The following is a 13,253-nucleotide window of genomic DNA, read 5'->3' as shown; positions in this document are numbered from 1 at the left end:
ATGGTGTTGTGTTGGAGATTCCCGTCTCACTATCCTGCTGTGTTGAGTTACTGGATCCACTCAGTTTTGCTGATTACATAGCATTTGATTCATATAATTACAAACTATGGCACATCCTTAATGCAGAAACCTTCACTATACGAGAGTCTGTTTATTAGATTATAGTGATGCTAATGCTAATGCTAGAATATGCCGTGCTAGTGCCAAGCTAACAGTGGTGAAACCCTAAGCCTAGAATTATGAATACAGTCCATATGAAGGTGCAGCGCTGATGCTAACCTGCTGGAGCGCAAAATACACATAACTATTACTGGATAATATGAAGGTTTTCTTACGGATCTGTAAAATCCTCACTCGTGGACTGAAACAGGTGGCAACAGACGGCCCCACCCCACCCCCACCCCGGCCCCGCCCTAGCTCCACCCCGGCCCCGCCCTAGCCCCACCCCGGCCCCGCCCCAACATAACATAACCCTACACACGCCTCAAATAGGAAAAAATATTAGAAAAATAATTATTTGAACACACATGCCAGGCACTAGGACCCAGAGAAATCAGGGTCCCTCCCTCTCTCTCTCCCTCTCTCTCTCCCCCTCTCTTTCTGTCCCTCTCTCTCACTGCAGTCACTGCATGTGTGTGTGTCAGGACAAAATGTTCGGGTTCAACTCTCCTCCATCCTAAACACTCACCAGCATTATCAGTGAGGAGAACCTCCAGAGAGAGAGAGAGAGAGAATCAGAGAGAGAGAGAGAATCAGAGAGAGAGAGAGAGAGAGAATCAGAGAGAGAGAGAGAGAGAGAGAGAATCAGAGAAACAGAGAGTGAAAGAGAATCAGAGAAACAGAGAGAGAGAGAGAGAGAGAGAAAGAGAGTGAGAGAGACAATCAGAGACGGAGAGAGAGAGAGACAGAGAGAGAGAGAGAGAGAGAGAGACAATCAGAGAAGCAGAGAGAGCCTCGGTGCCGCTTCAATGCTGACTGCCTCTGAAGATGAAAACGATGATGATGATGATGGTGATGGTGATGTGCTGAGATCACTGGCTAACAAGGATCATCAGACAGCAGGTACGTGTGTGTGTTTGTGTGTGTGTGTGTGTGTGTGTGTGTGCATGTGTGTGTGTGTTGTGTACAAACTCACTCTGAGAATCAGCATCACTGCTGTAACGAGGGAGGGGGGAGGGGTAAACGGGCAGGAAAGTATTGCACACGCGTGTTTCTGATCATATGGGAGTTTTATGATATACATGTTTTACAGTCGAATAGTATGAATAAAGATTTTGTGAGCACAGTGAAATTTATACCATTTGCATTGTTACAGTTTAGCCCCGATCCCTGGTCTTAATCCCAAAAACCAAACCCTAACACTAAACATGTATAATACAGCATAAAATATAAACATATATTAAACCATAACTCTCTAACCCTAACCCTGAATGTAATCATTAAACGCATATTCTTGATTTGTAAATGGCAACTCCTAAATCCTGAAACCTAACCCTGATACCTGAACCCTGAACCCATCTACTTTAATCCTAATTCCATTAACCTAATCCTTACTCTAATAGCTTAGACAAAAGCTTTGACAACTTAATGCCACAAAATTCTGCCTGAACCACGTGTAACCCCACAAAATTCCATCTGAATCCGAATGTATCCCACAAAATTCTGAATGAACCAATTGCAGCCCACAAAATTCTGCTTGAACCGACTGTAGCCCACAAAATTACATCTAAACCGATTGTAGCCCACAAAATTCTGAATGAACCAATTGTAGCCCACAAAATTCTGCCTGAACCGACTGTAGCCTACAAAATTACATCTGAACCGACTGTAGCCCACAAAATTCTGTCTGAACCAACTGTAGCCCAACAAAATTCTGTCTGAACCGACTGTAGCCCAACAAAATTCTGTCTGAAACGACTGTAGCCCCACAAAATTCTCCCTAAACCGAATGTAGCCCACAAAATTCTCCCTAAACCGACTGTAGCCCACAAAATTATCCCTGAACCGACTGTAGCCTACAAAATTCTCCCTGAACCGAATGTAGCCCACAAAATTCTGCCTGAACCGACTGTACCCCACAAAATTCTGCCTGACCCGACTGTACCCCACAAAATTCTCTCTGAACCGATGATAGCCCACAGAATTTTGTCTGAACCGACTGTAGCCCACAGAATTCTCCCAGAACCGACTGTAGCCCACAAAATTCCATCTTAACCAACTGTAGCCCACAAAATTCTGCCTGAACCGACTGTAGCCCAACAAAATTCTGTCTGAACAGACTGTAGCCAAAAAAATTCTGTCTGAACCGAAGGTAGCCCACAAAATTTTGTCTGAACCGACTGTAGCCCACAGAATTCTGCCAGAAACGACTGTAGCCCACAAAATTTCGTCTGAACTAACTGTATCCCACAAAATTCTGCCTGAACCGACTGTAGCCCAACAAAATTCTGTCTGAACCGACTGTAGCCAAAAAAATTCTGTCTGAACCGAAGGTAGCCCACAAAATTTTGTCTGAACCGACTGTAGCCCACAGAATTCTGCCAGAAACGACTGTAGCCCACAAAATTTTGTCTGAACTGACTGTAGCCAAAAAAATTCTCCCTTAACCGACTGTAGCCCACAAAATTCTGCCTGAATCGACTGTAGCCCACAAAATTCCATCAGAACCAACTGTACCCCACAAAATTCTGTCTGAACCGATGGTAGCCCACAAAATTTTGTCTGAACCGACTGTAGCCCACAGAAATCTGCCAGAACTGACTGTAGCCCACAAAATTCCGTCTGAACCAACTGTAGCCCACAAAATTCTGCCTGAACCGACAGTAGCCCACAAAATTTTGTCTGAACCGACTGTAGCCCACAAAATTCTGCCAGAACCGACTGTAGCCCACAAAATTCTGCCTGAACCGAATATAGCCAACAAAATTCCATCTGAACCAACTGTAGCCCACAAAATTCTGCCTGAACTGACTGTAGCCCACAAAATTCTCCCTGAACTGACTGTAGCCCACAAAATTCTGCCTGAACCGACTGTAGCCCACAAACTGCATTGAGACCTAAAACAAATACAACAAATAGAAAAATACCTACAACTCAACACAGAGTCTACACAACACTAAACCTGCTGAAATAAAGTTTGTAATAAAATACAGTGAACAAAAAGAGGTGAAGATCTTTAATAGACAGTGTTAGTGATTAGATAAGTGTAGTGAAAAGAGATGGGTCTTCAGGCGTCGTTTAAAGACAGCAAGTGATTCTGCTGTTCGAACACTTAGGGGAAGTTCATTCCACCACCTTGGTGCCAGGACAGAGAACAGTCTGGAGGCATGTTTTCCTTGTGATCTGCAAGATGGTGGGTCAAGTCGAGCCGTACTTGAAGCACGAAGGTCTCTCAGTACGGATCTAGCTTTCACTGTAGCCCACAAAATTCTGCCTAAACCGACTGTAGCCCACAAAATTCTGCCTGAATCGACTGTAACCCTCAAAATTCTCCCCGAACCGACTGTAGCCCACACAATTCTGCCTGAACCGACTCTAGCCCACAAAATTCTGTCTGAACTGTCTGTAGCCCACAAAATTCCATCTGAACCGCCTGTAGCCCACAAAATTCTGTCTGAACTGTCTGTAGTCCACAAAATTCTATCTGAACTGACTGAAGCCCACAAAATTCTGCCTGAACCGACTGTAGCCCACAAAATTCTGCCTGAACCGACTGTAGCCCACAAATTTCTCCCTGAACCGACTGTAGCCCACAAAATTATGCCTGAACCGACTTTAACCCACAAAATTCTGCATGAACCAACTGTAGCCCACAAAATTCTGCCTGAACCGACTGTACCCCACAAAATTCTGCCTGAACCGACTTTAACCCACAAAATTCTGCCTAAACCGACTGTAGCCCACAAAATTCTGCCTGAACCGACTGTAACCCTCAAAATTCTCCCCGAACCGACTGTAGCCCACAAAATTCTGCCTGAACTGACTCTAGCCCACAAAATTCCATCTGAACCGCCTGTAGCCCACAAAAGTCTGTCTGAACTGTCTGTAGTCCACAAAATTCTATCTGAACTGACTGAAGCCCACAAAATTCCGTCTGAACCAACTGTAGCCCTCAAAATTCTCCCCGAACCGACTGTAGCCCACAAAATTCTGCCTGAACTGACTCTAGCCCACAAAATTCTGTCTGAACTGTCTGTAGCCCACAAAATTCCATCTGAACCACCTGTAGCCCACAAAATTCTGTCTGAACTGTCTGTAGTCCACAAAATTCTATCTGAACTGACTGAAGCCCACAAAATTCCGTCTGAACCGACTGTAGCCCACAAAATTCTGCCTGAACCGACTGTAGCCCACAAACTTCTGTCTGAAATTACTGTAGCCCACAAAATTCCACCTGAACTGACTGTAGCCCACAAATTTCTCCCTGAACCGACTGTAGCCCACAAAATTATGCCTGAACCGACTTTAACCCACAAAATTCTGCCTGAACCAACTGTAGCCCACAAAATTCTGCCTGAACTGACTGTAGCCCACAAAATTCTCCCTGAACTGACTGTAGCCCACAAAATTCTGCCTGAACCGACTGTAGCCCACAAACTGCATTGAGACCTAAAACAAATACAACAAATAGAAAAATACCTACAACTCAACACAGAGTCTACACAACACTAAACCTGCTGAAAAAAAGTTTGTAATAAAATACAGTGAACAAAAAGAGGTGAAGATCTTTAATAGACAGTGTTAGTGATTAGATAAGTGTAGTGAAAAGAGATGGGTCTTCAGGCGTTGTTTAAAGACAGCAAGTGATTCTGCTGTTCGAACACTTAGGGGAAGTTCATTCCACCACCTTGGTGCCAGGACAGAGAACAGTCTGGAGGCATGTTTTCCTTGTGATCTGCAAGATGGTGGGTCAAGTCGAGCCGTACTTGAAGCACGAAGATCTCTCAGTACGGATCTAGCTTTCACTGTAGCCCACAAAATTCTGCCTAAACCGACTGTAGCCCACAAAATTCTGCCTGAACCGACTGTAACCCTCAAAATTCTCCCGAACCGACTGTAGCCCACAAAATTCTGCCTGAACCGACTCTAGCCCACAAAATTCTGTCTGAACTGTCTGTAGCCCACAAAATTCCATCTGAACCGCCTGTAGCCCACAAAATTCTGTCTGAACTGTCTGTAGTCCACAAAATTCTATCTGAACTGACTGAAGCCCACAAAATTCCGTCTGAACCAACTGTAGCCCACAAAATTCTGCCTGAACCGACTGTAGCCCACAAAATTCTGCCTGAACCGACTGTAGCCCACAAACGTCTGTCTGAAATTACTGTAGCCCACAAAATTCCACCTGAACTGACTGTAGCCCACAAATTTCTCCCTGAACCGACTGTAGCCCACAAAATTATGCCTGAACCGACTTTAACCCACAAAATTCTGCGTGAACCAACTGTAGCCCACAAAATTCTGCCTGAACCGACTGTACCCCACAAAATTCTGTCTGAAGTTCCTGTAGTCCACAAAATTCTATCTGAACTGACTGTAGGCCACAAAATTTGATCTGAACTGACTGTAGCCCACAAAATTCCATCTGAACCAACTGTAGCCCACAAAATTCTGCCTGAACCGACTGTAGCCCACAAATTTCTCCCTGAACCGACTGTAGCCCACAAAATTCTGCCTGAACCGACTGTAACCCTCAAAATTCTCCCCGAACCGACTGTAGCCCACAAAATTCTGCCTGAACCGACTCTAGCCCACAAAATTCTGTCTGAACTGTCTGTAGCCCACAAAATTCCATCTGAACCGCCTGTAGCCCACAAAATTCTGTCTGAACTGTCTGTAGTCCACAAAATTCTATCTGAACTGACTGAAGCCCACAAAATTCCGTCTGAACCAACTGTAGCCCACAAAATTCTGCCTGAACCGACTGTAGCCCACAAAATTCTGCCTGAACCGACTGTAGCCCACAAAATTCCACCTGAACTGACTGTAGCCCACAAATTTCTCCCTGAACCGACTGTAGCCCACAAAATTATGCCTGAACTGACTTTAACCCACAAAATTCTGCCTGAACCGACTGTAGCCCACAAAATTATGCCTGAACTGACTTTAACCCACAAAATTCTGCCTGAACCAACTGTAGCCCACAAAATTCTGCCTGAACCGACTGTACCCCACAAAATTCTGTCTGAAGTTCCTGTAGTCCACAAAATTCTATCTGAACTGACTGTAGGCCACAAAATTTGATCTGAACTGACTGTAGCCCACAAAATTCCATCTGAACCAACTGTAGCCCACAAAATTCTGCCTGAACCGACTGTAGCCCACAAATTTCTCCCTGAACCGACTGTAGCACACAAAATTCTGCCTGAACCGACTTTAACCCACAAAATTCTGCCTGAACCAACTGTAGCCCACAAAATTCTGCCTGAACCGACTGTAGCCCACAATATTCTGCCTGAACCGACTGTAGCCCACAAAATTTTGCCTGAACCGACTGTAAACCTCAAAATTCTCCCTGAACCAATGGTAGCCCTCAGAATTCTCCCTGAACCGACTGTAGCCCCCAAAATTCTCCCTGAACAGACGATAACCCACAAAATTCTGCCTGAACCGACTGCAGCCCACAAAATTCTCCCGGAAACGACTGTAGGCCACAAAATTCTGCCTAATCCGACTGTAGCCTACAAAATTCTGCTTGATCTGACTATAGCCCACAAAATTCTACATGAACCGACTGTAACCCACAAAATTCTGCCTGAACCGACTGTAACCCACAAAATTGTCCCTGAACCAACTGTAGCCCACAGAATTCTGCCTGAACCAACTGTAGCCCACAAAATTCTGCCTAATCCGACTGTAGCCTACAAAATTCTGCCTGATCTGACTATAGCCCACAAAATTCTACATGAACCGACAGTAACCCACAAAATTCTGCCTGAACCGACTGTAACCCACAAAATTGTCCCTGAACCGACTGTAGCCCACAGAATTCTGCCTGAACCAACTGTAGCCCACAAAATTCTGCCTAATCCGACTGTAGCCTACAAAATTCTGCCTGATCTGACTATAGCCCACAAAATTCTGCCTGAACCGACTGTAGCCCACAAAATTCCACCTGAACTGACTGTAGCCGGCAAATTTCTCCCTGAACCGACTGTAGCACACAAAATTCTGCCTGAACCGACTTTAACCCACAAAATTCTGCCTGAACCAACTGTAGCCCACAAAATTCTGCCTGAACCGACTGTACCCCACAAAATTCTGGCTGAACTGACTGTAGCCCACAGTATTCTGCCTGAACCGACTGTAGCCCACAAAATTTTGCCTGAACCGACTGTAAACCTCAAAATTCTCCCTGAACCAATGGTAGCCCTCAAAATTCTCCCTGAACCGACTGTAGCCCCCAAAATTCTCCCTGAACAGACGATAACCCACAAAATTCTGCCTGAACCGACTGTAGCCCACAAAATTCTCCCGGAAACGACTGTAGGCCACAAAATTCTGCCTAATCCGACTGTAGCCTACAAAATTCTGCTTGATCTGACTATAGCCCACAAAATTCTACATGAACCGACTGTAACCCACAAAATTCTGCCTGAACCGACTGTAACCCACAAAATTGTCCCTGAACCAACTGTAGCCCACAGAATTCTGCCTGAACCGACTGTAGCCCACAAAATTATCCCGGAAACGACTGTAGCCCACAAAATTCTGCCTAATCCGACTGTAGCCTACAAAATTCTGCCTGATCTGACTATAGCCCACAAAATTCTACATGAACCGACAGTAACCCACAAAATTCTGCCTGAACCGACTGTAACCCACAAAATTGTCCCTGAACCGACTGTAGCCCACAGAATTCTGCCTGAAATGAGTGCAGCCCACAAAATTCTGTCTGAATCTTCTGTAGCCCCAAAAAATTATGTCTGAACCGAATGTAGCCCACAAAATTCTGCTTCTACCGACTGTAGCCTACAATATTTTGCCTGAAACGACTGTAGACCACAAATTTCTCCCTGAACCGACGGTAGCCCCCAAAATTCTCCCTGAACCGAGGATAGCCCACAAAATTCTCCCTGAACCGATTATAGCCCACAAAATTCTGCCTGAACTGACTGTAGCCCACAAATTTCTCCCTGAACCGACTGTAGCCCCCAAAATTTTCCCTGAACCGAGGATAGCCCACAAAATTCTCCCTGAACCGACTGTAGCCCACAAAATTCTCCCGGATATGACTGTACCCCACAAAATTCTGCCTGAACCGACTGTAGCCCACAATATTCTGCCTGAACCGACTGTAGCCCACAAAATTTTGCCTGAACCGACTGTAGACCTCAAAATTCTCCCTGAACCAATGATAGCCCTCAAAATTCTCCCTGAACCGACTGTAGCCCCCAAAATTCTCCCTGAACAGACAATAACCCACAACATTCTGCCTGAACCGACTGTAACCCACAAAATTCTCCCGGAAACGACTGTAGGCCACAAAATTCTGCCTAATCCGACTGTAGCCTACAAAATTCTGCTTGATCTGACTATAGCCCACAAAATTCTACATGAACCGACTGTAACCCACAAAATTGTCCCTGAACTGACTGTAGCCCGCAGAATTCTGCCTGAAATGAGTGCAGCCCACAAAATTCTGTCTGAATCATCTGTAGCCCCAAAAAATTATGTCTGAACCGACTGTAGCCCACAAAATTCTGCCTCAATCGACTGTAGCCTACAATATTTTGCCTGAACCGACTGTAGACCACAAATTTCTCCCTGAACCGACGGTAGCCCCCAAAATTCTCCCTGAACCGACGATAGCCCACAAAATTCTCCCTGAACCGACTGTAGCCCACAAAATTCTGCCTGAACCGATTGTTACCACAAAATTCTGCCTGAACTGACTGTAACCCACAAAATTCTGTCTGAACTGACTGTAACCCACAAAATTCTGTCTGAACTGACTGTAGCCCACAAAATTCTCCCTGAACCGACTGTAGCCCACAAAATTCTCCCTGACCCGACTTTAACCCACAAAATTCTGCCTGAACCGACTGTAACCCATAAAATTCTCCCTGAACCGACTGTAGCCCACAAAATCCTGCCTGAACTGACTGTAGCCCACACAATTCTGTCTAAACTTGACTTTAGACCACAAAATTGCAAAGCGTGTTTACAGTCTGGTTAAGGTGGGCCACACGCAATCAAAATGTGAATATGGACATTTCAGACTCATACATTTTATTCTTTATATTGGAGTTCTCACCATATTCCTACACTTTTTTTAAACTGCTGTGATGCAATGAGATAGATAGGGACAAAGTCACACAAGCATGTTTATAAACAGATGGATTTACAGGTGCCTAGACAGACAAGACTAGACTGGAGTAGTTCATTGATTTATGGCTGCATCTCTGCAGATCAGAAATTTCTAAAGTCTGTATAGATGCATTTGGGATTAAAGGAATTCAGTTGTTGTAAAATACACTGTTGGCAGGTAGTTTCTTGTGACTTAATTGAAACCAAACATTTGTTTGGTTCTAGTGGCCACAGTCTGACTGGCTGTTCTTTCTTCTCTCTTCAGGAAATGCTGGCAGTACCAGGCTGATGATGATGATGATGATGATGATGATGATGATTAAGATGAAGAGACTGCTATGAACCTGCAAATCTGCAATGTTATTATTTCTTGTGATGCAGTGACTCTCGTCTCTCTGTGTCTCTGGAGAATGGGAGATGGTCCTGTGAGTGATATCATCTCCACCTTCCCAGCTCCTCCTGTTCCTCTATGGATCCACAGAGGAACTCCTCTCAAATGCCCTCGTGGCTGGCCAATCAGTCTCTCTCAGGGGTGCCTGAAGGGGGCACCATGTCCCAGTCCCTTGCGCTGCTGGCCATGCTACTCATGGATGTGCTGGCTGTGGCAGGAAACACAGCAGTCATGCTGGTTATAGCCAGAACTCCGCAGCTGAGAAAGTTTGTGTTCGTGTTCCATCTGTGCCTGGTGGACCTGTTGGCAGCGCTGGTGCTGATGCCACTGGGCATGATGGGAGTAATGTCTGGTTCTAGCCGGACCTTCCTGGGATCCGAGGTTTTGTGCCGTAGTTACCTGTTCCTGAGCGTATGCCTGGTCAGCGCCGCTATTTTATCCATCTGCGCCATCAACGTGGAACGCTACTACTACGTACTTCACCCCATGCGCTATGAAGTCCGCATGACCCTGGGCCTGGTGGGCGGGGTTCTTGGTGGCATCTGGATGAAAGCGCTGTTAATGTCTGTGCTGCCCTTGCTGGCCTGGGTGCTGCAGGGAGGGCGGGGCCACATGCTTGAACCTGGAGTGAGTGGGGTCGATGGGGGTGGGGTTACCATCCCTGCCTCACACCCTCCTGCACACACACACAGACGATGCTCTCTGCACTGGAGTGGGGGCGGAGCCAACCGGGTGGCATTTATGGTTCTGTTTGCCTTGGTATACTTTCTGTGCCCCCTGTTACTGATTTTGGTGGTGTACTGCAGCATGTTTAAGGTGGCACGGGTGGCAGCCATGCAGCATGGCCCGATGCCAACCTGGACCGAAACCTTGAGGCGCCGGCGCTCTGAATCTCTCAGCAGCCGCTCCACCATGGTAACAAGCTCCGGCTCTGGGTCTAGATCAGATTCCACAACCGGGACAGGCACCGGTGCCTGTGGGACCCCTCAGCGCCCATTTGGAGGGGGCAAAGCAGCCGCCATTTTGGCAGCTATGGGTGGACAGTTCCTGTTCTGCTGGCTGCCATATTTCTCCTTCCACCTGTACTCGGCGCTAGCATCCCTGCAGCCTGCCTCTCTGGCACCCCTAGAGGACGTGGTCACCTGGATTGGATACCTGTGCTTCACTTCCAACCCATTCTTCTATGGCTGCCTGAACCGGCAGATCCGGCAGGAGCTCAGTAAGCACCTCCCGTTCCTGTTCCGCCCGCCAGCGGGGGATGAGCAGGAGCACCTGCCCAGCCGTGATGGATCCATACAGGAAAACTTTATGCAGTTCCTGCAGGGCACCGGCTGCAACCTGGAGAATCCAGACTCCCAGAATGTCTCCAGTCCCAAGTCTGCCCCCCTCAGACCCCCTCCACCACTGCCCCGGTCCCAGCCTATACCCATCGACTTCCGCATTCCAGGACAGATCGCAGAAGAGACCTCGGAGTTTCTGGAGCAGCATCAGATTAAGAACAACCTCATCATTCCAGACAGCTAGGACTGGACTCCATTCCAATGGTCCACTTCAGTTTTTAATTACACTCTCAAATTAAAGTAATATAGTTCCCCAGTTCCTCCACTGCAGGAATTTACAAGAATTTATTTTCCAGCCAAACTATCGCTTTAATTGGTTGACATGTTCTAAGCCTTCTACAATTAACTTCTCTTTCTGAAAAATTCAGGCCTGCATGGAGGCTCTGAACCATAAATTCTGTCACTTTTATTACTTTAGAATTGTTTGTTTTATCTGAGCTGCTGTTAGTTTTGATTAGTTCCCGTTAGTAGTTCAGTGAGCAGTTGGTGGGCTTCGGTGTGTTAAAGCAGACAGAGATTAGGACACGTTCACTGAAGTTCAGTTCAGGTTACATTTTGTCTGGACTTTCTGTAATTTTCGTATTTTCGATTGTAATTTGAGAGTAGTTTGAGTAGCGTTCTGTAAATGTGAGCTGTATTTAATTCTGTATTTGTATAAACATGATTTTAATTAATTATGTTAACAATGTGTGCTTGTGATGGCAGGTAGAGGGCGCCATTAAACAAAGCACAGAAGTCAATTTGTTATAAAGTTTACAGAGAGCAGAGCGTGTGTGTTACACACTCTGGCCTGTAGGGATAGTGTGTGTTGTTTGGTGCTGATTAATAATAAAAAAGTCATTCTTTTATAAAAGTTACAATAAAAGTGTAACAGATCCCTCTATGTACATCACCATCCTTACATACACACAGACACACACACTCACACACACACCACACCACACACACACTCACATACACACAGACACACACAATGACATTCCCACTCACACACACACCACACCACACACACACTCACATACACACAGACACACAATGACACACACACAACACACACACTCACATACACACAGACACACACAATGACACACACACACCACACACACTCACATACACACAGACACACACAATGACACACACACTCACACACACACCACACCACACACACACTCACATACACACAGACACACACAATGACACACACACTCACACACACCACACACACACTCACATACACACAGACACACACAATGACACACACACACCACACCACACACACACTCACATACACACAGACACACACAATGACACACCAACTCACACACACACCACACCACACACACACTCACATACACACAGACACACACAATGACACACACACTCACACACACACCACACCACACACACACTCACATACACACAGACACACACAATGACACACACACTCACACACACACCACACCACACTCACTTACACAAAGACACACACACAATGACACACACACACCACACCACACACACACTCACATACACACAGACACACACAATGACACACACACTCACACACACACTGTATTTAGGGGAGGCGTTTAGTGAATGTTGCACTGTGATTGGCTTGCTCCATTTGTGAAAATGGATAAATTTTGTCACTTAAAAAATAAATATATAGTTTTATTTACCGTATCTGCAGAGAGTAGAGAGTAAACATAGGGTGTGTTACTGTGAAATACAGTGAAATGAAAAATGTACTAAAGTACAGTAATGAAGTACACAGATGCTGTCACACTGCTGATGTCACTCTGAGAAACTGAGCAGCGCTGAGAATCCAGGTGTCTGTTCGCCTACATTATACAGTGTTTTTGGATGGTTCGAAGTTGTGCAGAGTGTGCAGTGTAAGGAGTAAGGATTGTGGAGTGTACGGAGTGTGCAGTGTGAAAGCAGTGTACAGAGTGTGGAGTGTGTATAGAGTATGTGGCCTGTACTGAGTGTGCAGTGTGGATGGGGTGTGCAGTGTGTGGAGTGTATGGTGGTAGTGGCCTGTACTGCGTCTGCAGTGTGGATGGAGTGTGCAGTGTGGATGGAGTGTACCTACTGTGGAGTGTGTATAGAATATGTGGACTGTACTGAGTGTGCAGTGTGGATGGGGTGTGCAGTGTGTGGAGTGTATGAATGTGTGGAGTGTATGGTGGTTGTGGACTGTACTGCATCTGCAG

The 13,253-nt window shown here is 45.9% G+C and overlaps 1 protein-coding gene across 1 annotated transcript; it reads left to right on the top strand.

The window, feature by feature from the left end:
• Positions 1-611: 611 nt before the first annotated feature.
• Positions 612-11,904, top strand: LOC108415872 (G-protein coupled receptor 61-like). The gene is made up of 2 exons (XM_017688920.2): positions 612-1,062; positions 9,575-11,904. Exon 2 carries the CDS (start codon positions 9,779-9,781, stop codon positions 11,222-11,224), a length of 1,446 nt encoding a protein of 481 aa, XP_017544409.2. The 5' UTR covers positions 612-1,062; positions 9,575-9,778; the 3' UTR covers positions 11,225-11,904.
• Positions 11,905-13,253: the final 1,349 nt, after the last annotated feature.

This window comes from Pygocentrus nattereri, chromosome 21, assembly GCF_015220715.1.
Source record: "Pygocentrus nattereri isolate fPygNat1 chromosome 21, fPygNat1.pri, whole genome shotgun sequence".
Lineage (NCBI taxonomy): Eukaryota > Metazoa > Chordata > Actinopteri > Characiformes > Serrasalmidae > Pygocentrus > Pygocentrus nattereri.
Note: the sequence above shows the minus strand (reverse complement) of the source record. Positions and strands in the feature narration are given on the sequence as shown.

Excerpts from the sequence above, each read along its gene's own strand:
- LOC108415872 (XM_017688920.2), top strand. The coding sequence starts at position 9,779 with ATGGATCCACAGAGGAACTCCTCTCAAATGCCCTCGTGGCTGGCCAAT.